This window comes from Rhinoraja longicauda, chromosome 37, assembly GCF_053455715.1.
Source record: "Rhinoraja longicauda isolate Sanriku21f chromosome 37, sRhiLon1.1, whole genome shotgun sequence".
Classification (NCBI taxonomy): Eukaryota; Metazoa; Chordata; class Chondrichthyes; order Rajiformes; family Arhynchobatidae; genus Rhinoraja; species Rhinoraja longicauda.
The window spans coordinates 14093862-14119114 of record NC_135989.1 but is presented as its reverse complement, the minus strand read 5'-3'; the positions used below and the strand labels follow the sequence as shown (position 1 = coordinate 14119114).

Sequence of the window (25253 nt, the reverse complement as noted above, 5' to 3'; positions counted from 1 at the left end):
TGATCCTGACTACGGGTGCTGTCGATACAGAGTTGGTACGTTCTCCCCGTGACTGCGTGGGTTTTCTCCGGGTGCTCCGGTTTCCTCCCAAAGACATGCTGGTTTGTAGGTTAATTCGCTTTGGTTAAATTGTAAATTGTCCCTACTGTGTAGGTTAGAGTTAGTGTACGGGAAGATCCGCTGGTTGGCGCGGACTCTGAGGACCAAAGGGACAGTTTTCATGTAGTGTCTCAAAACTAAACTAAACTAAAATTGGCTTCTGTAAATTGTAAATGTCCCTCGTATGTCGGATAGTGCTAGTGTGTGGAGTGATGGTCAGCGCGGACTCGGATGGCCGAAGGGCCTGTTGTGGTGTTGTATCTCTAAACTAAACTAAACTGTCCGTTTGGTCATCCTTCTCCTACTGTAGTGATGTGGCGTGAGGCTGGTGTGTTTAACCGTACTGTCAACTGTGTCCTCCAGCAACATATTATAGGAACAAAACTGCAGATGCTGGTTAAAATCGAAGGTAGACACAAAATGCTGGAGTAACTCAGCGGGTCAGGCAGCATCTCTGGAGAGAAGGAATGGGTGACGTTTCGGGTCGAGACCCTTATTCAGACTGATGTCAGGGGAGGAGGCGGGACAAAGATAGAATGTAGTCGGAGACAGGAAGACTAGTGGGAGAACTGGGAAGGGGGAGGGGAAAGAGAGGGAAAGCAAGGGCTATCTGAAGTCAGAGAAGTCAATGTTCATACCGCTGGGGTGTAAGCTGCCCAAGCGAAATGTGAGGTGCTGTTCCTCCAATTTGCGCTGGGCCTCACTCTGACAATGGAGGAGGCCCAGGACAGAAAGGTCAGATTGAGATTGGGAGGGGGAGTTGTGTGTACACACAGTGGGACAACCAAGAAACCTAGGCAGGTGAACAATACCTACCTGCCCATCGGGTCTAGATTTGCACTCGTGTATGTCACAAGGTGAATGAAAAGAACCCCCATTTGGAAAACAGCAACCGTGTGTGCTTATAAAGACAGGACATTTTGGAATTACTCAGCAGGACGGGCAGCATCTGAGGAGGGAGCATCCATGTTAAGGGGTGCAGGTCAAAGACCTTTCAACAGAAAAGGTCTGGCGGGGCGGCACGGTGTCGCAGCGGCAGAGTTGCTGCCTTACAGCGACAGGGACCCGGGTTCCATCCTGACTACAGACGCTGTCTGTGCGGAGTTTGTATGTTCTCCCCGTGACCGCGTGGGTTTTCTCCGGGTGCTCCAGGTTTCCCTCCCACACTCCAAAGATGTACAGGTTTGTAAGTTAATTGGCTTCTGTAAAATTTTGAAAAAAAATCCCTAGTGCGTAGGATAGTGCTAATGTTGGAAAAGGGGACATACAATGAGATCTGGGTGTCCTAGTGCATCAGTCACTGAAAGGAAACATGCAGGTACAGCAGGCAGTGAAGAAAGCCAATGGAATGTTGGCCTTCATAACAAGAGGAGTTGAGCATAGGAGCAAAGAGGTCCTTCTGCAGTTGTACAGGGCCCTAGTGAGACCGCACCTGGAGTACTGTGTGCAGTTTTGGTCTCCAAATTTGAGGAAGGATATTCTTGCTATTGAGGGTGTGCAGCGTCGGTTTACTAGGTTAATTCCCGGAATGGCGGGACTGTCATATGTTGAAAGACTGGAGCGACTAGGCTTGTATACACTGGAATTTAGAGGATGAGAGGGGATCTTATCGAAACGTATAAGATTATTAAGGGGTTGGACACGTTAGAGGCAGGAAACATGTTCCCAATGTTGGGGGAGTCCAGAACCAGTCAGAGAGTTGTGAATCTGTGGAATTCTCTGCCTCAGAAGGCAGCGGAGGCCAATTCTCTGAATGCATTCAAGAGAGCTAGATAGAGCTCTTAAGGATAGCGGAGTTAGGGGGTATGGGGAGAAGGCAGGAACGGGGTACTGATTGAGAATGATCAGCCATGATCACATTGAATGGCGGTGCTGGCTTGAAGGGCCGAATGGCCTACTCCTGCACCTATTCTCTATTATCTATTGTCTATTGTCTATTGTACAGGGATCGCTGGTCGGCGCGGACTCGATGGGCTAAATTAACACACCCACATGTTACACATTATCATATCATATCATATCATATATATACAGCCAGAAACAGGCCTTTTCGGCCCTCCAAGTCCGTGCCGCCCAGTGATCCCCGTACATTAACACTATCCTACACCCACTAGGGACAATTTTTACATTTTACCCAGCCAATTAACCTACATACCTGTACGTCTTTGGAATATGGGAGGAAACCGAAGATCTCGGAGTAAACCCACGCAGGTCACGGGGAGAACGTACAAACTCCTTACAGTGCAGCACCCGTAGTCAGGATCGAACCTGAGTCTCCGGCGCTGCATTCGCTGTAAAGCAGCAACTCTACCGCTGCGCCACCGTGCCGCAGACAGTCAGAAATGAATCTTTAATGCAGATTTAGACATCGGATACAGAGTGGAAAAAGGTCCTTCAGCCCACCGAGACCATGCCAAATAGCAATCACTTAGTACACTAGCACTATCCCACACACACCAGGGACAATTTACTATTTGCTTAAGCCATTGAACCAACAAACCTGTACGTCATTGGTGTGGGAGGAGACCAGAGCACCCATAGAAAACCCACTTGGTCACAGGAGAACGTACAAACTCCGTACAGACAGCACCCGTATTCAGGATCGAACCTGGGTCTCTGGTGCTGTAAAACAGCAACTCCACCACTGTTCCATTGTGCTTTTATAACAATTGTGTTTCGTAGAAAATGGAAACATAGAAAATAGTAATAGTAAGAATATAATAGTAATAATAGTATTTAAAATACTATTAACTAGGAGCTGCAGATGCTGGTTTACCAAAGAAAGACACAATGTGCTGGAGTACTGTAGCTCAGCAACTCAGCAAGTCAGGCAGCATCTCTGTAAAACATGGATTGGTGACATTTTGGGTGACATTTGAACATAGATCTGTGACATTTGAAATACATCTTTGCAGCCAGGAAAGTACTTCGTGCAATCTGAACTTTCTTCAGACTGACGAAAGATCCTGACCCAAAATGTTACCTATTCATGTTCTCCAGAGATGCTGCCAGACCTGGTGAATTATTCCAGCACTTTGTGTTTTACAATCACATACACTTCACAGATAAACCAATAGAAAAGACAGGGAGGTGGATTTCTTGCAAAATAGGCTATTCACACCCACATCAATTAATCCATCTCCTATGGACCCTGACTCTGAAAAGCAGTCTGGCTCCAATAAAATAATTAATACTCAATAAAATAGACAATAGACAATAGGTGCAGGAGGAGGCCATTCGGCCCTTCGAGCCAGCACCGCCATTCAATGTGATCATGGCTGATCATTCTCAATCAGTACCTCATTCCTGCCTTCTCCCCATACCCCCTGACTCCACTATCCTTAAGAGTTCTATCTATCTCTCTCTCTTGAATGCATTCAGAGAATTTCCCTCCATGGCCTTCTGAGGCAGAGATTTCCTCAGATTCACAACTCTCTGACTGAAAAAGTTTTTCCTCATCTCAGTTCTAAATGGCCGACCCCTTATTCTTAAACTGTGGCCCCTGGTTCTGGACTCCCCCAACATTGGGAACATGTTTCCTGCCTCTAACGTGTCCAACCCCTTAATAATCTTATACGTTTCGATAAGATCTCCTCTCATCCTTCTAAATTCCAGTGTACACAAGCCTAGTCGCTTCCAGTCTTCAAAATCTCGGGCCTTGCACTAAACATGACTCAATGGCTCCAAACCCAGAAAAAGGACCCTCTCAGGAGGAAGGCGAAGGCAACGTGAAAATGTGGACCCCAATTAATGTGGATTTCATAAGACATACAAGCAGAATTAGGCCCTTCAGCCCATCGAGTCTGCTCCGGCATTCAATCATGGCATCTTCCCAAACAATGGCTGGCTGGGGAAGACGTGCCAACAGTGGGACTGGTTGGACTAGAGTGGGGGAGGTAGTAGGATTATATGACTCCATTATGGACTCTACCGTTCTAGAGATCATCTGTTGCTGGCCCTGATTTGTTCTGACCTTTTCTCGCCTCCAGTTTCCCCCTTCATCCGCCCCCACCCTCCCATCGATCAGCCTGAAGAAGGGTTCCGACCCAGAATGTCACGTATTCCTTTTCTCCAGAGATGCTGCCTGTCCCGTTGAGTTACTCCAGGATTTAGTGTCTATCAACGGGTGTAAAGCAGCATCTTCCCACACTGGACTCCATGCAACCTGAACTCAAGGAAGTCATCTTACGATCAGTAGCAGAACCTCCCTCTCCAATTGTCATGCTCAGAGGTCCTGTTCCAGTCTACCAGTCTAGCTCCAGCACAGTCCAAGTCTCTCTGAACTTGCTCTGATTATTGGCAATGTTTCTCAAAGAAACCTTTGGAGTAACTCAGCGAGTCAGACAGAATCATTGCACCAAGTAAAATGGGGTGGGACACGCCAGGTATCGAAGATAATATTGAGGGTTATTTTTTACTTTAGGACAGAAGCCCGAATGCAGTTTGTTTTTATACAAACAGGATAAATAGGGCAGCACGGTGGCGCAGCGGTAGAGTTGTTGCCTTGCAGCACCAGGAACCCGGGTTCGATCCTGTCTACGGGTGCTGTCTTAACGGAGTTTGTACGTTCCCCCCGTGACCGCGTGGGTTTTCTCCAGGCGCTCTGGTTTTCCTCCCGTACTCCACAGACGTACAAGTATTCAGGTTAATTGGCATCGGTAAAAATAGTAAATTGTCCCTAGTGTGTAGGATAGCGCTAGTGTACGGTCGGCGCGGATTCGGTGGGGCTGAAGGGACTTTTTCCGCATTGTATCTCAAAACTAAACTAAAATCAGTCAGCCTGAAGGAAGGTCTCGACCCGAAACGTCACCCATTCCTTCTCTCCCGAGATGCTGCCTGACCCGCTGAGTTACTCCAGCATTTTGTGTCTACCTTTGATTTAAACCAGCATCTGCAGTTTTTTTTCCTAAACTAAAATCAAGATTGTATGAAGGTAAACCTTGGCTTTATCCCAGTAGATGTGGAGAGCAGATTGCTATTGAGGGCGTGCAGCGTAGGTTTACTAGGTTAATTCCCGGAATGGCGGGACTGTCATATGTTGAAAGACTAGAGCGACTAGGTTTGTATACACTGGAATTTGGAAGGATGAGAGGGGATCTTATCGAAACGTATAAGATTATTAAGGGGTTGGACATGTTAGAGGCAGAAAACATGTTCCCAATGTTGGGGGAGTCCAGAACCAGGGGCCACAGTTTAAGAATAAGGGGTAGGCCATTTAGAACAGAGATGAGGAAAAACTTTTTTAGTCAGAGAGTTGTGAATCTGTGGAATTCTCTGCCTCAGAGGGCAGTGGAGGCCAATTCTCTGAATACATTCAAGAGAGAGCTAGATAGAGCTCTTAAGGATAGCGGAGTCAGGGGGTATGGGGAGAAGGCAGGAACGGGGTACCGATTGAGAATGATCAGCCATAAAGAAATAAAGCAGGAGAATGGGGTTGAGAAGGTAGAAATAGATCGGCCATGATCACATTGAATGGCGGTGCTGGCTCAAAGGGCCGAATGGCCCACTCCTGCACCTATTGTCTATTGTCTATTGTCAGACCCTGTGCAGTGTGGTAATTCACTAAAGATCGTGCATCGGGATGCCACAAGCCTAACGATTCTATCAAACCTGGGTATTGTTTTCGCTGGAACGTCAGAGGTTGAAGGGAGACCTGATGACGTATATAAAATGATAAAATTAAGGGAACATGGGAAGGGAGGACAGGCAGAACATTTTTCCCAGAGTGGAAACGTCAGAAACTAAAGGCCATAGCTTGAACCGTGAGAGGGGCAAAGATTAAAGGAGGTGTGTTATTACACAGAGGGTGGCGGGGGCCTGGAATGTGCTGAGGGGTGTGATGGTGGAACCAGATACGATGGTGGAACCAGATACGATAGTGGCGTTTAAGAGACTTTTTTTAGTTTTAATTTAGAGATAATGCCCGAGGAAACAGGCCCTTTGGCTGGGCCAAAGGTCCCAGAAAGACAATTCCAGCGTTACCTTTCACTTCGTCACAGATCTGTACGGAGTCACCACTTTTGCAATTCCCCATTGTGCCCTTCTTGTTTGAGTCCGGGCTCCTGAGATCCCTCCTGTACACACTGAGTACGGTTCACGCTTTAACCACACTTGTCCTGTCCTTCCCGCCCTCACCCCCCCCAACCTCCTTTCTCTACTGGTCACCCTGTCATTATGACTGAACAGTGGGAGACCCAGGCATCACAGCTACACACAGGTGGTGCTACAGGGCCGGACCACATCCACGCCATTGGGAAATTAGGCAGACGCTGGTGAGTGTCTGCCAGCCGCTGCCCCCTGCGGCTGAATAACTCAGCTACCGTGCAGGAAGGAACTGCAGGTGCTGCCTTAAACTGAAGATAGACACAAAATGCTGGAGTAAGAGCCAATCTGAAGGAGGGTCTCGACCCGAAACATCACCCATCCCTTCTCTCCAGAGATGCTGCCTGAGCCGCTGAGTTACTCCAGCATTTTGTGTCTATCTTAAGTCAGCTACTCTGTAACGTGGGTGATGCCACAGACTCAGAGCATTGCAGCATCTAATGCAGACTGACACCACCGCTCTTCCCTCCCCCTCTGCTCCCCTTCCACCTCTATCCATCTCTCCCAGCTTTACATTTCTCCTCATCTGACACCCTTTTCTCCCATTTTCACCTCTAGCCTTTGTCACTTTAGTTTTGGTTTAGATTTAGAGATGCAGCGCGGAAACAGGCCCCCTTCGGCCCACCGAGTCCGCGCCGACCAGCGATCCCCGCACATTAGCACTACCCCACACACCCACTAGGGACAATCTACATTTATACCAAAGCTAATTGACCCACAAACCTGTACGTCTTTGGAGTGTGGGAGGAAACCGAAGATCTCGGAGAAAACCCACGCAGGTCACGGGGAGAACGTACAAACTCCGTACAGACGGCACCTGTGGTCGGGATCGAACCCGGGTCTCTGGCGCCGTAAAGCAGTAACTCTACCAGTTGCTCCACTGTGATGGCATAAACACCTGTGTCACAGGTATAAATGCGTGGGAAGGAACTTCAGATGCTGGTTTACACCGTGTACGATAGACACAAAGAGCTGGTGTGGCTCAGCGGGTCAGCCAGCATCTCTGAAGAAAAGGAATAGGTGATGTTTCCGGGTCGAGGCCAGAGATGCTGCTTGACCCGCTGAGTTACTCCAGCTTTTTGTGTCTCCAAAGTGCTTCATCCCCAGATTCTCAAGGGTATTTATGAATGGGCAGGATGCGCAGTAAACGCTGGCCTCTCCATTGGTAAACAAACCCTCCATTTCCACCTCCCAGCACCCAGTGCTGTAGTTTCACCCTTTTCTGCACCGACTGCATTCACATCGTGACTGCTCATCCCACAATCCTCCGCTCAACCTTGCCAGTTCATGTCCCAGGACCTCAGTAGAAGTGTGGACCATGTCCACCCTCTGCCTTTGCTTCCACCTCCTCCCCAAAACAAATGGGTCTTAGAAACATAGAAACATAGACACTAGGTGCAGGAGGAAGCCATTTGGCCCTTCGAGCCAGCACCGCCATTCTTTGTGATCATGGCTGATCATCCACAATCAGTAACCCGTGCCTGCCTTCTCCCCTTACCCCTTGATTCCACTATCCCCAAGAGCTCTATCTAACTCTCTTTTAAATTCATCCAGTGAATTGGCCTCCACTGCCTTCTGTGGCAGAGAGTTCCACAAATTCACAACTCTCTGGGTGAAAAAGTTTTAAATGGCCTCCCCTTTATTCTTAGTCTGTGGCCCCTGGTTCTGGACTTCCCCAACATTGGGACCATTTTTCCTGCATCTAGCTTGTCCAGTCCTTTTATAATTTTATAAGTTTCTATGAGATCCCCTCTCATCCTTCTAAACTCCAGTGAATACAAGCCCAGTCTTTCCAATCTTTCCTCATATGACAGTCCCGCCATCCTGGGGATTAACTGGTCTTTCCCTAGTTCACCTCATCTCATGGCCTTTGCTTTTGCTCTGCTAGTGCCCTGGGTTTTAGACGTGGACTGTGGGCCCTGAGTGATGTATTCCCTTAGAACCCGTTAGTCACAACAGTGCCCATAACTCTACTAAATGCTACTGACCTCATCTTGAGCAACAACAATCCTCAAAGTCGGCGGGACAATGTGACATCATAAAGGGAGAGAATAAGCTCATAACTTCTTCTGCGAAAGTGGGAAACATGGAACTAGTGATCGATGGTCGGCGTGGACCGCTGTGGTGGGCTGAAGGGCCTGTTTCCAAGCTGTGTATCTAAATTAAACGAAACTAAAATACTTCCAAGATAGACACAAAATGCTGGAGTAACTCAGCGGGACAGGCAGCATCTCTGGAGAGAAGGAATGGGTGACGTTTCGGGTCGAGACCCTTCTTCAGACCCGAAACGTCGCCCATTCCTTCTCTCCTGAGATGCTGCCTGACCTGCTGAGTTACTCCAGCATTTTGTGAATAAATACCACTGTTGAAGATGGTCCCTCTGTATCCATCCAATCTGTTGGCCTCTTAGATCTTAAAAACAGCAGTCAGATTCTGTCCTTAACCTTGTATTCCAACAACTCTATCTCTAATTCACAATGTGTAGGACGGAACTGCAAATGCTGGTTTACGTCGAAGGTAGACACAAAATGCCGGAGTAAGTCAGCGGGTCAGGCAGCATCTCGGGAGAGAAGGAATGGGTGACTTTTCAGGTCGAGACCCTTCTTCAGATTGCCAACGTGTAGTAGCCATTTGTAGAGTTTATATTTAGTGTAACAGATGACCAATAATCTGATGTTGCAATAGCAGACAACAGGAGACAATACAGGAACATCCTAGTGACACAGATGATGAAAGACGATCAATGCTGACCAAGAACGCACTGATCACTTTGAATTCACCAGGATAATGTTGGTTGGGATAGATTGAAATAAGGGAAGAATAAACAGGCCTCTCTATAGCTCCTTCTACATCCATACCAATACATCTCAAAGTGCTTTACAGGCATTAACTGCTTTTCTTGCACAAAACATTATTCACGTTCAGTTTAGTTTAGAGATAGAGTGTGGAAACAGGCCCTTTCGGCCCACCGGGTCCGCGCCGACCAGCGATCCCCGCACATTAACACTGTCCTATACCCACTAGGGACAATTTTTACATTTACCCAGTCAATTAACCTACAAACCTGCACGTCTTTGGAATGTGGGAGGAAACCGAAGATCTCGGAGAAAACCCACGCAGGTCACGGGGAGAACGTACAAACTCCGTACAGACGGCGCCCGTAGTCAGGATGGAACCCGGGTCTCCATTCGCTGCATTTGCTGGAAGGCAGCAACTCTACCACCGTGCCACCGTGACCGCCCCTTATTCCCTTATCATGTCATAAGGTCATATGCAATAGTAGAATTAGGCCATTTGGCCCATCAAGTCTACTTGATCATGTATCTCTACACTGCGAACGGCTCGATTGTGACCATGTGCTGTCTTTCCACTGACTGGTTAGCACGCAACAAAAGCTTTTCACTGCACCTCGGTACACGGCACACAAGAGAGAGCTGGAGAGAGCTCTTAAAGATAGCGGAGTGAGGGGGTATGGGGAGAAGGCAGGAACGGGGTACTGATTGAGAGTGATCAGCCATGATCGCATTGAATGGCGGTGCTGGCTCGAAGGGCTGAATGGCCTACTCCTGCACCTATTGTCTATTGTCTACTGTCTATTAAACCAGACTGAAAATGGTGAGTTGTCAACTCTCATGTGAAATTGTCAACAGTGACTACAAGTTGAAAGTATTTTGTTTGAAATGTCCTGGTGGGAATGTGAAAGGCGCTATAGAAATGCAACTTTGTCCCTGCATTATCCTGGGAATTCAAGGTGACTGATGTCAGCCCCTCCCCAGGCCTCACTGTTTTTGCAGCCTTCGCCAGCACTGCAATGCCCCCTGCACCTACATTCCCTCCTCTAGCTTCACAATTTGCAACTCTGCAATCCTTTTGTCAGGGTTATGGGGAGAATGCAGGATAAAGGGGTTAGGAGGGGGAGATAGATCAGCCATGATTGAATGGTGGAGTAGACTTGATGGGCCGAATGGCCTAATCCTGCTCCTATCACTTATGAACTTGTCTCACACCTTTGCTTTTGGAAGAGCACGGTGGCGCCTTACAGCACCGGTGACCCAGGTTCGATCCTGACTACGGGTGCTGTCTGTACAGAGTTTGTACGTTCTCCCCGTGACAATAGACAATAGACAATAGGTGCAGGAGTAGGCCATTCGGCCCTTCGAGCCAGCACCGCCATTCAGTGTGATCATGGCTGATCATTCTCAATCAGTACCCCGTTCCTGCCTTCTCCCCATACCCCCTGACTCCGCTATCCTTAAGAGCTCTATCTAGCTCTCTCTTGAATGCATTCAGAGAATTGGCCTCCACTGCCTTCTGAGGCAGAGAATTCCACAGATTCACAACTCTGGCTGAAAACGTTTTCCCTCATCTCCGTTCTAAATGGCCTACCCCTTATTCTTAAACTGTGGCCCCTTGTTCTGGACTCCCCAAACATTGGGAACATGTTTCCTTCCTCTAACGTGTCCAACCCCTTAATAATCTTATACGTTTCGATAAGAACCCCTCTCATCCTTCTAAATTCCAGTGTATACAAGCCATGGGTTTTCACCAAAATCTTCTGTTTCCTCCCACACTCCAAAGGCGCACAGGTTTGTGGATTAATTGGCCTGATATGAATGTAAAATAGTCCCTAGTATGTGTTAATGTGAGGGGGTCGCTGGTCGGTGCAGACCTGATGGGTCAAAGGGCCTGTTTCTGCGCTGAATCTCCCAACTAAACTAAACATTATCAAGGCCCATGTGTGTTGGATTATCAGAGTTTTACTAATGCATAAATCTGCAGAACGATGGGCACTTTGGATACTGATGAAATGATCTCATTATGAAATATCTTGGTGGTGGTATGTTCTGTGGCAAGGCCTGTGAATTAGATGTTTATGCATAATTAAACTAAGCCTTAATTAACAGCCGGCTTAAAAAGAAACTAATTTTATATTTATGTTATTATGCCATAAGAGATTTCAAAATTCAATTTACTTTATAAGCACTTCTTAAAAATGTTTATTCCTGCCTTAATCTAATTTTCTTTTGCATTCTCCAACGCTTTTAATGCTAATTAGGAAAATGTGGTTTATTTCTTAGCTGCTGGGAGTGTTTAATTAAACATTACAGGAAGGATGTGGAGGCTTTGGAGAGGAGGTTTACCAGAATTCTGCCTGGATTAGTGGGCTTCGGCTACAGGGAGAGGTTGGATAGACTTGGAGAGCTTTCTCTGGAACGTCAGAGGTTAAGGGGAGTGTGTAAACTTATAGGCATAGATAGGGACGACGGTCAGAACCTTTTTCCCCATGGTGGAAATGTCCAACACTCGAGGGCATGGCTACAAGGTGAGAGGGGGAGAGTTTCATCATGAGAAAGTGGAGGAACTCAGCAGGTCATGCAGCATCTGTGGAGGGAGTGATAGGCAATGTTTTGAGTCGGGACCCTTCTTCAGATGGATTGAAGTCAATCTGTAGTCTGATGCCTGAACCCGAAACGTCACTTATTCCTTCGCTCCAGAGATGCTGCCTGTCCCGCTGAGTAACTCCAGCTGTTTTGTGTCTATCTTCGGTGTAAACCAGCATCTGCAGTTCCTTCCTCCACAAATGTGATCATTTGTGCCCACTCACACAGAGAGTGGTGAGTCTGTGGAATTCTCTGCCACAGAGGGTAGTTGAGGCCAGTTCATTGGCTATATTTAAGAGGGAGTTAGATGTGGCCCTTGTGGCTAAAGGGATCAGGGGGTATGGAGAGAAGGCAGGTACGGGATACTGAGTTGGATGATCAGCCATGATCATATTAAATGGCGGTGCAGGCTCGAAGGGCCGAATGGCCTACTCCTGCACCTATGTTTCTATGTTTCTAAATCACTTGGCAGGCTTTGTCCCATACAACCTCTGTTGCAGCGTTGTCGCAATCACTCTGTGGAAGGGCCCCTGCCTGAAATGTTGCCTATCCGTGTCCTCCACAGATGTTGCCTGACCCGTTCAGTTACTCCAGCACTTTGGGTGCTTTTTGTAAACCAGCATCTGGGGCTCATGCTGTCGACTTCCTCGTGGCGAGCCCTGTCACCCCACCTCAGTCAGGTGAACGACAACAAACAGAGACCGCAGGAGCAGAAATAACAACAGCAGCTTGCAGCCCAAATGCAACCTCAGTCAATAGACAATAGGTGCAGGAGGAGGCCATTCGGCCCTTCGAGCCAGCACCGCCATTCAATGTGATCATGGCTGATCATTCTCAATCAGTACCCCGTTCCTGCCTTCTCCCCATACCCCCTGACTCCGCTATCCTTAAGAGCTCTATCTAGCTCTCTCTTGAAGGCATTCAGAGAATTGGCCTCCACTGCCTTCTGAGGCAGAGAATTCCACAGATTCACAACTCTCTGACTGAAAAAGTTTTTCCTCATCTCTGTTCTAAATGGCCGACCCCTTATTCTTAAACTGTGGCCCCTGGTTCTGGACTCCCCCAACATTGGGAACATGTTTCCTGCCTCTAACGTGTCCAACCCCTTAATAATCTTATATGTTTCGATAAGATCTCCTCTCATCCTTCTAAATTCCAGTGTATACAAGCCTAGTCGCTCCAGTCTTTCAACATATGACAGTCCCTCCATTCCGGGAATTAACCTAGTAAATCTTGGATTTCAGTAATGTAAAAGACTAGCCTCCGATGAGCCCTATTCCATTTAACTTCCATTTAACTACGTTTCGATAAGATCCCCTCAGTCACTGCAGCTTGGCGCCAGCCCGGAGCACGCGCCCTTCTTAGGGCGGGCACCCACGGATGTGGAACCGAATGGCATCTCCCTGCCGTAGCTGGATGCGGAAGGCCTCACCAAGGGGAAGACCACCATCGTTGAACATCTGCCACAGACCCACAAAGTCACGGCAATCCTGCTCCAAGAGACCCACAAAGGTGACAGCTCCCATCTGAAGATCCCTGGTCGTACCCTGGCCGCCTGCACCGAGAGGGACACTCACAGGATCGCCACTTTTGTCCACAGCGCCTGGAGGCCGTTGCGTAACCTCTGCTGCCTCAAATGCAAGAAGTTTGGCACAGTAGCGCAGCGGTAGAGTTGCTGCTTTACAGCGAATGCAGCGCCGGAGACTCAGGTTCGATCCTGACTACGGGTGCTGCATTGTAAGGAGTTTGTACGTTCTCCCCGTGACCTGCGTGGGTTTTCTCCGAGATCTTCGGTTTCCTCCCACACTCCAAAGACGTACAGGTATGTAGGTTAATTGGCTGGGTAAATGTAAAAATTGTCCCTAGTGGGTGTAGGATAGTGTTAATGTGCGGGGATCGCTGGGCGGCACGGACTTGGAGGGCCGAAAAGGCCTGTTTCCGGCTGTATATATATGATAAGTGGAAGACCGGCATCTGCAGTTCCTGGTGCCCCCTTTACACAAACAGCACTCTCCCTATCCGCATTAAAGTTAAAACCGCTTGCTCTTTGACATTTCTGCTTCTTCATAATTGAAACACGTGGCAGAATCCATCTTGGTACTTCCACCTCCTGGTTTACTGCCTGCCCCGGGAATGATAGATTCACCCTGCATCTGATCTCACATATTGTAATGGTGCCTTCATCCCCCACACTGAGCTGACATTAGGGTTCAGACAAGACGCGTTCAGAAGCACAGTGCCTCTACAGAGACATAAAGGGTAGACCATTTGATTTCAGAAGGTCATCTGCCGATCCCTTTCATTAGTTCCTGTGAAGCCCTTTCCTGCCTTTGATGTCATCTCTTAGATACTTGGACACACACTGTGTCCAGGTCTTTATTGTTCTAAACTGGGGAAGCTGAGGTGAAGTCAGAAGTTAAATGGAATAGGGCTCATCGGAGGCTAGTCTTTTACATTACTGAAATCCAAGATTTACTAGGTTATTTCCCGGAATGGCGGGACTGTCATATGTTGAAATACTGGAGTGACTAGGCTTGTATACACTGGAATTTAGAAGGATGAGAGGAGATCTTATCGAAACATATAAGATTATTAAGGGGTTGGACACGTTAGAGGCAGGAAACATGTTCCCAATGTTGGGGGAGTCCAGAACAAGGGGCCACAGTTTAAGAATAAGGGGTGGGCCATTTAGAACTGAGATGAGGAAAAACCTTTTCAGTCAGAGAGTTGTGAATCTGTGGAATTCTCTGCCTCAGAAGGCAGTGGAGGCCAATTCTCTGAATGCATGCAAGAGAGAGCTGGATAGAGCTCTTAAGGATAGTGGAGTCAGGGGGTATGGGGAGAAGGCAGGAACGGGGTACCGATTGAGAATGATCAGCCATGATCACATTGAATGGCGGTGCTGGCTCGAAGGGCCGAATGGCCTCCTCCTGCACCTATTGTCTATTGTCTATTCTCCCCAGAGATGCTGCCTGTCCCACTGAGTTACTCCAGCACTTAGTATCTAAACTGATTTAATTATTCCTTGTTTCTCCAATATAGAGTTTTTGGCACAAATCGCCTTCCTTCCCAATCCATTCTAAACAGGAGATGTCTAAAATTACCATAAGATGCCTCAAAGCATTGTACACACAGTGAAGGTGGACACAAAATGCTGGAGTAACTCAGCGGGTCAGGCAGCATCTCGGGAGAGAAGGAATGGGTGAGGTTTCGGGTCGAGACCCAGGTTAATTGGCCTCTGTAAATTGTCCCTAGAATAGAGCTAGCAGCGATCGCTGGACTCAGTGGGCCGAAGGGCCTGTTTCCACGCTGTACTTCCAAACTAAACTAAACGAAAATGAGACAGGGGGGCAGGTACAACTATACAAACGCAGACACGCCAATTATCAGTGATCAGACAATACAATGGTACCACAATAAAAATAGGTATGAAAGAAATTAAAGAAAGAAAGGAGAATAAGGAATGAATTACAGGAGAAAGACAGAACAATAGGGAGGCTCATGAAAGAATTTTCAGAGATTATACAAGAGAAAAGAATGAGGATGCTTCTGAATGACAGCATCATTGTTGTACGTGATGGGAGGAGGTTGTCAGTCAATAACTGAGTGATTTAAAGGCAGTCATTTGCACAACAGCAACGACTAAAGCAAGGACTGAGGAAGAAGTAGAGCAAAGCCGGAGAGAGGTGTGATCCAAGAGTGAGACCGTGGAGAAACACAGACAATAGGTGCAGGAGGAGGCCATTCGGCCCTTCGAGCCAGCACCGCCATTCACTGTGATGAATGGCTGATCATTCTCATCATCATCATCATCATATATATACAGCCGGAAACAGGCCTTTTCGGCCCTCCAAGTCCGTGCCGCCCAGCGATCCCCGCACATTAACACTATCCTACACCCACTAGGGACAATTTTTACATTTACCCAGCCAATTAACCTACATACCTGTACGTCTTTGGAGTGTGGGAGGAAACCGAAGATCTCGGAGAAAACCCACGCAGGTCACGGGGAGAACGTACAAACTCCTTACAGTGCAGCACCCGTAGTCAGGATCGAACCTGAGTCTCCGGCGCTGCATTCGCTGTAAATCAATCAGTACCCCGTCCCTGCCTTCTCCCCATACCCCCTGACTCCGCTATCCTTAAGAGCTCTATCTAGCTCTCTCTTGAATGCATTCAGAGAGTTGGCCTCCACTGCCTTCTGAGGCGGAGAATTCTCCCCGTATCCCTTGATTCCGTTAGCCCGAAGACCTCTATCCAACTCTCTCTTGAATAAAAGGGAATGCTTTACACACACGGGGTGGAAAAGACTGGAAGAGAGAACTGCAGAAGAGAAGGAAAAGAGCAGAATGAGGAATAGTATCCAGTACAAAACCCAGCGGGGGTTTGAGTGGCACGGTGGCGCACAGCGGCACAGTTGCTGGAGACCCGGGTTCGATCCCGACTATGGGTGGTGTCTGGACAGAGATTGTACGTTCTCCCTGTGACCACGTGGGTTTTCTCCGGGTGCTCCGGTTTCCTCCCACATTCCAAAGACGTGCAGAATTGTAGGTTAATTTGCTTTGGCAAATTTGTAAATTGTCCCTCGTGTGTAGGGACACACTATGTCCCTCTACTGCTGTGCCACCATGCCACCCTATACACCTCTTGGAAAGAGTGTTGAAGCTTTATTTCATTGTGGATTTAAACTACTTCTTAAGTTTCATAATTATTTGCAAAGATTCCTAAAGAAAGAGACTGTATTATCTATGGGGCTCCATTGTTCTCTTTCTTCAAAAGTCTCTTTGTTCCCTTTGGTTTCTCTCTCATGTTGCGAACATTTAGATAACTGTTGATGGAAACAATGCAAGATCGAATCAGATCTGAGCTCCACAATGGCCGTGAAATATTGTAAATTGTATGCGTATTTCTAATTCTGGAGATGAGATTCCCCCAATAAAAATTGGGCACATTAAATTGGCATTTTGGAAAGCTGATGAGAGGAGTTTGTGTGTGGAGACCTGTCAGAATGTGTAAAATAATGAAAGACTTAGATACGGTAGACAGACAGAACCTTTTTCCCAGTGGAAATGTGAAAGACTAGTGGGCATTGCTTTAAGTTTAGTTTAGTTTAGTTTAGACATTGGCCCACCGAGTCCGCGATGACCAGTGATCCCTGTGCACTAGTTCCATCCTACACACACTAGGGATCATTTACGGAAGCCAATTAACCTACAAACTTGTGTAGGAAAATAACTGCAGATGTTGGTTCAAATCGAAGGTAGACACAAAATGCTGGAGTAACTCAGCGGGTCAGGCAAGTATCTCAGGAGAGTAGGAATGGGTGACGTTTCGGGTCGAGACCCTTCTTCAGTCTGAAGAAGGGTCTCGACCCGAAACGTCACCCATTCTTTCTCTCCTGAGATGCTGCCTGACCCGCTGAGTTACTCCAGCATTGAACCTACAAACCTGCCTATCTTTGGAGTGTGGGAGGAAACCGGAGCACCCGGGGTAAACTCACGTTGTCACGGGGAGAACGTACAAACTCCGCACAGACAGCACCCGTAGTCAGGATCGAACTCGGGTCTCTGGCGCTGTGAGGCAGCAACTCAACCACTGTGCCGCCCTTAAAGGTGAAAGGGCCAACGTTTAAAGGAGATGGTCCAATAACACTGCTGCGCTGGTCAAGAAGGCACAGCAACGACTGTTCTACCTAAGAACACTGAAAAAGTCTGGTCTACCCCAACAGCTGCTGACGACATTCTACCGCTGCACCATAGAGAGCATCCTAACACATGGCATCCCTGTGTGGTATCTCAGCTGCACGGAGGCAGAGAGGAAAGCTCTTCAGTGGGTAGTCCATAGAGTTCAGAGGGCCATCGGAACACAGCTACCAGTCTTGGAGGGCATCTACAACACACGATGCCTCAGAAAAGCCATCAGCATCCACAAAGACTCTTCACACCCCTGCAACAGTCCGTTCAAACTCCTTCCATTGGGCAGACGATACAAGGCCTTCTACGCCCGCACCTCCAGACTCAGGAACAGCTTCATCCCCAGGGCCATAGCTGCTATGAACCGGTCCTGCTGAGCCGGATGGTCACATCACACAGTGAACCGGCACAGATCTACTTGCACTTTATTCTGTCTTAAAACTGTTACAATTTGTTTTGTTGGGTTGCTGTTGTTTAAATTAACGAAATTATTGCATCGTATGGGAGGCGCATTCCCAATCTCGTTGTACCCCTGTACAATGACAATAAAGATATATTGTATTGTATTGTATTGTATGGGGCAAGTTTTTTTACATAGAGAGTAATGTGTGTCTGGAACACGTTGCCAGGGGTGATGGTGGAGGCAGATACGATAACAACATTGAAGAGACTTTTCGATGGGCACATGGATATGAAGGTAATTGAGGGATATGGATCTTGTGCATGCAGAGGAGATTAGTTTTACTTAGCATCAAGTTCAGCATGGACATTGTGGGCCGAAGGGCCTGTGATGTACTGTTCTATATTCTACATTCTACTTTGAGACTACTCAGAGAGAATCTAAAATATTATTTGTCTTGACAAGATATTTTCTCCTGATAAAGTTTAATTCTAATAAAGACTTGTTTTCACAAAGCTTCCTAATTTAGTTTAGGTAGACAAAAAATGCTGCAGGTCAGGCAGCATCTCTGGAGAGAAGGAAAGGGTGATGTTTCGGGTCGAGACCCTTCTTCAGACTGATACTAATTTATGATAAAATAATACTATTTTAGAGTGAGTAGATAGATAAATCAACTCAAAAAGAAGGTTCTGAAGAAAGGTCTCGACCCGAAACGTCGCCCATTCCTTCTCTCCCGAGATGCTGCCTGACCTGCTGAGTTACTATAGCATTTTGTGAATAAATACCTTCGATTTGTACCAGCATCTGCAGTTATTTTCTTACACTAACTCAAAAAGAAATATTGAAATACCAGTTCTGAATAGAATAACCCAACCATAATTTAGAAAGGTTGAAAGCGGAATATATGCATCTGAGTAGATTAGTAATACTTTCATTTAAAATAATTAACAAATTATAAGATGTCGCCTGATTTTGAGCATGTGTTAATTAAGAAGCTTGATTAAATCTCACACAGTCTATCAGGCATGTGGTAATCTTTCTAATGATATGATAATAAGGACAGCTAATCTTTTCAGTGTAGGAAGGAACTGAAGATGCTGGTTTAAACTGAAGATAGACACAAAATGCTAGAGTAACTCAACGGGTCAGGCAGCATCTCTGGAGAGAAGGAATGGGTGAAGTTTCTGGGCAAAACCCTTTTTCAGACTGTGAGTCAGGGGAAAGGAAAATGAGAGATATGGTGATTTTGAGAGATTATATTACTGTCTATATCTCTCCTTTCCGTTCTCCCTGACTCTCAGTCTGAAGAAGGGTCTCGACCAGAGATATCAGCTAATCATTTCAACAATTTTGGATATCTCTGGTTCAGAATGGATTGGGAAGGGGGAAAATTTGTGCCATAAACTCTATATCGGAGAAACACGGAGTGATGAAATCAGTTTAAAGGCAGCATCTCTGGAGAGAAGGAACGGGTGACATTTCAGGTTTGATGAAGGGTCTCGACCCGAAATGTAACCCATCCCTCCTCTCCAGAGATGCTGCCTGACCCGCTGAGTTACTCCAGCATTTTGTGTCTGTCTTCCAAATATATTTGCCTCCTCTCCTCCGCACTGCAAGAGAAGGCGTGATTCCAGCTCAGGATCGAGATCGAGGGTGAGATTCGATTCTCTGGGCAGAGATGAATGGTAAAGGGATTAAGGCTGGTTTTAAACTGAAGATAGACACAAAATGCTGGAGCAACTCAACGGCCCAGGCAGCATCTCTGGAGAGAAAGAATGTTCACAGGATACACTGTGGTGACAGTGCGTTGTGGTCTGGCCCAACAAGGCTGATGGTCTGCCACGTGTGGAGTGAGTGGGGGTGTGTGAAGAACGTGCTGGGGACTGACCTGGTGGCAGATCTTCACCTGAAGCACCTTCCGCGGGCTGTAAAACACAGAGAGAGAGAGAGAGAGAGAGCAGGAACACTCGTCAGTACTGACCACCCAGCAACAGTCCCACAGCCACCATGGACCCAGCACTCACCCTGGTAGAGTGCAGCTAGCATCTGCAGATGCTGGTTTACACTGAAGATACTGGAATAAAAAGGGTTCCCAACCTGAAACGTCACCCATTCCTTCCCTCCAGAGAGGGAACATTAGCCTTAGAGGGAGTACAGAGAAGGTTCACCAGATTGATCCCTGGGATGGCAGGACTTTCATATGAAGAAAGACTGGATAGACTAGGCTTGTACTCACTGGAATTTAGAAGAGTGAGGGGGGATCTTATAGAAACATATAAAATTCTTAAGGGGTTGGAGACGCTAGTTGCGGGAAGATTGTTCCTGATGTTGGGGAAGTCCAGAACCAGGGGTCACAGCTTAAGGATAAGGGGGAAGTCTTTTAGGACCGAGATGAGAAAACATTTCTTCACACAGAGAGTGGTGAATCTGTGGAATTCTCTGCCACAGAAGATAGTTGAGGCCAGTGCATTGGCTATATTTAAGAGGGAGTTGGATGTGGCCCTTGTGGCTAAAAGGATCAGGGGGTATGGAGAGAAGGCAGGTACAGGTTACTGAGCTGGATGATCAGCCATGATCATATTGAATGGCGGTGCAGGCTCAAAGGGCCGAATGGCCTACTCCTGCACCCATTTCCTATGTTTCTATGTTGCCTGACCCACTGAGTTACTCCAGCATTTTGCATCTACCTTCGATTTTAACCAGCATCTGAATTTTTTTTTCCTACACAGTGAAAGATTCTGTTTGATGCCTTTGAAAGAATGGGTTGACTCGGCTTATGTTCACTGGAATTTAGAAGGATGAGAGGGAATCATACAGAAACATGAAATGCTTAAGGGATTGGACAGGCTAGATGCAGGAAAAATGTTCCCCATGTTGGGGGAGTCCAGAAGCAGGGGTCACAGTTTAAGAATAAGGGGCAGGCCATTTAGGGCTGAGATGAGGAAAATCTTTTTCACCCAGAGAGTTGTGAATCTGTGGAATTCTCTGCCACAGAAGGCAGTGGAGGCCAATTCACTGGATGTTTTCAAGAGAGAGTTAGATAGAGCTCTTAGGGCTAACGGTATCAAGGGGAGAAAGAAGGAACGGGGTACTGATCCTGGATGATCAGCCGTGATCATGTTGAATGGCGGTGCTGGCTCGAAGGGCCGAATGGCCTACTCCTGCACCTATTTTCTATGTTTCTGTGTTTCATCGTGCTGGGACACTGAATCAGCAGAAAGTTTATTCCAGCACGTCAAGTCAAGTCAAGTCAAGTTTATTTGTCACATACACATACACGATGTGCAGTGAAATGAAAGTGGCAATGCCTGCGGGTTGTGCACAAAAAGAATTACAGTTACAGCATATAAATAAAGTTAATAAGTTGCTATTAGTGTCGACAAAAATTTAGTCTCTGGGGTTATAAAAGTTGACAGTCCTGATGGCCTGTGGGAAGAAGCTCTGTCTCATCCTCTCCGTTTTCACAGCGTGACAGCGGAGGCGTTTGCCTGATCGTAGCATCTGGAACAGTCCGTTACTGGGGTGGCAGGGGTCCCTCATGATCTTGCTTGCTCTGGATCACGAGACAACCATGCAGACAGTGAGCCCACAGCGACGTTGTCAGAGTGAACCTTCCCCTCCAAGCTTCAGGTGGGAGCAGTCGTGAGTCCCCGTGTGGGCTTGGATGTCCCGTGTGTATCATGCAGCAAAACCGCTTCGAAATATACTCCTCTCCTCTCCTCCGTACTGGCAAGACAGTACATGATTCCAGCTCAGAGCCAGAGCTGTACGGCAGTGGGGAGGGACAGGGCCTGGGACTGATAACAGTCTCAGAGACGGGAACCCTCTCTGTAGATGTGTACTGTCGGGAGAGCAACTGTAGATGCTGCTTTACACCGAAGACAGACACAAAATGCTGGAGTAACTCAGCGGGTCAGGCAGCATCTCTGGAGAGAAGGAATGGGTGACGTTCTGGGGCCACAGTCGGCTTCTTGTAGACAATAGGTGCAGGAGGAGGCCATTCAGCCCTTCGAGCCATTCAATGCGATCATGGCTGATCACTCTCAATCAGTACCCCGTTCCTGCCTTCTCCCCATACCCCCTCACTCCGCTATCCTTAAGAGCTCTATCCAGCTCTCTCTTGAAAGCATCCAACAAACTGGCCTGCACTGCCTTCTGAGGCAGAGAATTCCACACCTTCACCACTCTCTGACTGAAAAAGTTCTTCCTCATCTGCGTTCTAAATGTGCTTGTTCTTTTTTTTTTTCTCTCTCTCTCTCTCTCTCTCTCTCTCCTTTCCCTCTCCTTCCTCATCTCTGACACTCTCAGCTCCTGTCTCTTACTCTCTCTCACACACACAGATAAACACACTCTCACACAAACCCACTCTCTCTCTCTCTCTCTCTCTCTCTCTCTCTCTCTCTCTCTCTCTCTCTCTCTCTCTCTCTCTCTCTCTCTCTCTCTCTCTCTCTCTCTCTCACTCTCCCCACCTTCTCTCTCACTCTCCCCACCTTCTCTCTCTCTCTCTCCCCACCTTCTCTCTCTCTCTCTCTCCCCACCTCTCTCTCTCTCCCCACCTTCTCTCTCTCTCTCTCCCCACCTTCTCTCTCTCTCTCCCCACCTTCTCTCTCTCTCTCTCCCCACCTTCTCTCTCTCTCTCTCTCCCCACCTTCTCTCTCTCTCTCTCCCCACCCTCTCTCTCTCTCTCTCTCTCTCTCTCTCTCTCTCTCTCTCTCTCTCTCTCTCTCTCTCTCTCTCTCTCTCCCTCTCCCCATCTTCTCTCTCTGCTTTTCTTCCCTCCCTCCCCCACCCACGATTATTTCTTTGCCATCCCCACTCCCCCCCTCTTGTTTGCCCGCCCCATTTTCCATCACTTTGTCCTTCGTTGTGAAATCCATCCAAATATTTGGCTTGGATCTGATTTCGTTTCCATGGAAATATTGGCAAAGGAAGTTGGGTTGGCAACTCTGATTGTCTGCCTTCCGGGAGGGTTCGATGCGCTACCTCAGCCCATCAGACGATGCTGCACCTGGTTAAACAGAGAGCCTTTCCCATTTCCGATTTGATTTCTGACCACAAATAAAGAAAATAAAGCTCAAAGTCCACCTTTACAATGGTTGACGATAGACACAAAATGCTGGAGTAACTCAGCGGGTCAGGCAGCATCTCTGGAGAGAAGGAATGGGTGACGTTTCGGGTCAAGACCCTTCATTAAACCCGAAACGTCACCTGTTCCTACTCTCCAGAGATGCTGCCTTTAAACTGATTTCATCATTCCTTGTTTCTCCGATATAGAGTTTATAGACAATAGAAAATAGGTGCAGGAGAAGGCCATTCGGCCCTTCGAGCCAGCACCACCATTCAATGTGATCATGGCTGATCATTCTCAATCAGTACCCCGTTCCTGCCTTCTCCCCATACCCCCTGACTCCGCTATCCGTTTATGGCACAAATTTCCCCCCTTCCCAATCCATTCTGAACCAAAGATATCCAAAATAGTTGAAATGATTAGCTGATATTTCTGCCTGTCGCGCTGAGTTACTCCAGCATTTTGTGTCTATCTTCGGTGTAAACCAGCATCTGCAGTTCCTTCCTACATTTTAGTTTTGTTTAGTTTAGAGAAACAGGCCCTTCGGCCCAACGAGTCCGCACCGACCAACCAGCGATCCCCACACATTAACACTACCCCACACACACACAAGGGACAATTTACATTTATACCCAGCCAATTAACCTACAAACCTGCACGTCTTTGGAGTGTGGGAGGAAACCGAAGATCTCGGAGAAAACCCACGCAGGTCTCGGGGAGAACGTACAAACTCCGTACAGACGGCGCCCGTAGTCGGGATGGAACCCGGGTCTCTGGCGCTGTAAGCGCTGTAAGGCAGCAACTCTACCGTTGCGCCACCATGCCCAATAGTGGTTGATTTCTCTCCAGTCATGTTTGGAGTTTCCAGGCCAGATATGGGGAGGTGATGAAAGACGGTCAATGTGGTCAGAGTTTCGTTGAGTGAAAGGGAACCTGAAACTATGGACCGGGATGCACGTACCCCCTTATTGACATTGAAGAGCATTTTGGGCAGATAGTTTCATAGAGTCATGGTGTCTTACAGCGTGCAAACAGACTCTTTGACCCAACTTGCCCGCACCGGCCAACATGTCCCAGCCACGCTAGTCCATGGGAACCGATGACTATCAGCATCAGTGGTCAGGCTCGCTAGATGGGAAATGGGCAGCGTGGGTGTCGAGGGCAGGTGGGGAGACAGGCTGACAGGACTAATGGTGTTACCTTTTCCTCAGTATCTATGCTGGCTTCAGCTGCCCGAGGAAGAGCAGACACGCTGGGACCTGCGGAAAGGGAAAAGAGAGGGTTAAACAAAATCTTCCCACTAACTGCTGCAAAACTCCACCCAGGATTGTCTCCTGCCTGAATTTCCTGGACAGGTCATAGTCACAGAGTCATAGAGTGGCACAGTGTGGAAACAGGCCCTTCGGCCCAACTTGCCCCAGCTACACTAGTCCCACCTGCTTGCGCTTGGCCCATATCCCTCCAAACCTGCCCTATCCATGTACCTGTCCAACTGTTTCTTAAACGTTGGGATAGTCCCAGCCTCAGCTGCCTCCTCGGGCAGCTCGTTCCATACACCCACCACCCTTTGTGTGAAAAAGGTACCCCTCAGATTCCTATTAAATCTTTCCCCCCTCACCTTAAACCGTTGTCTTCTGGTCTTCGGTTCCCCTACTCTGGTCAAGAGACTCTGTGCGTCTACCCGATCTATTCCTCTCATCATTTTATACACCTCTATAAGATCACCCCCTCATCCTCCTGCGCTCCAAGGAATAGAGTCCCAGCCTGCTCAACCTCTCCTTCTCGTGCAGACCCTCGAATCCTGGCAACATCCTCGTAAATCTACTCTGTACCCTTTCCAACCCGACAACATCTTTCCTGTAAGATGCTGCCTGGAACCGTACACAATACTTCTCAGAAGGTTACACATTCTCCTCAGATCTGGTCAGACCGCACTGCTGTTACGGATCCAAAGGCCGGGATTAATTCCAAGTGTGAGGTTCAATTTGTAGCTGTGCCGCAGAACGCATGCAGCTAACAACTTCGCACAACAGCGTTAACTGGAGGGCTAAAAATAGGACCCAGTTGGAATAAAATGTCAGAGCACGAGTGAGAAGTCTCCTCCACACACAATGGCAGCAGCGTGGAACTGCCAACATCTCTGGCGAAACCGAGCAGGCACCTTATCCCAGCAACACCTAGAGAAGATCGCAAGACAGTGGTGGACACTGCACAGTCCATCACGGGTTCCGTCCTCCCCACCATCGAAGGGGTTGACAAAAAAGCAGCAGCCAGCATCGTCAGAGACCCACACCACCCTGGCCACGCTCTCATTTCACCCCTGCCATCGGGGAGAAGGTACAGGAGCCTGAAAACTGTAACGTCCAGGTTCAGGAGCAGTTTGTTCCCCACAGCCATCAGGCTATGAAACACTACAACCTCCAAATAGGCTCTGAACTATATAGGCTTGGGGACATTATTTTTGATTTTGCACTAGTGCTATTTATTTATTCGTCTGTTTGAAATATGTA

General features: G+C 47.7%; 1 protein-coding gene across 2 annotated transcripts in view; it reads right to left on the bottom strand.

The window, feature by feature from the left end:
• The window catches only part of ak5 (adenylate kinase 5), a 65368-nt gene that overhangs the window by 13712 nt on the left and 26403 nt on the right, over positions 1–25253 (bottom strand). For both annotated transcript variants that reach the window (XM_078429515.1, XM_078429516.1), the window contains 2 exons: positions 23944–24002; positions 19564–19600 (listed from right to left, as the gene is read on the bottom strand). In XM_078429515.1, coding sequence (XP_078285641.1) covers positions 19564–19600; positions 23944–24002 — 96 coding nt within the window. The remainder of the gene's footprint in view (positions 1–19563; positions 19601–23943; positions 24003–25253) is intronic.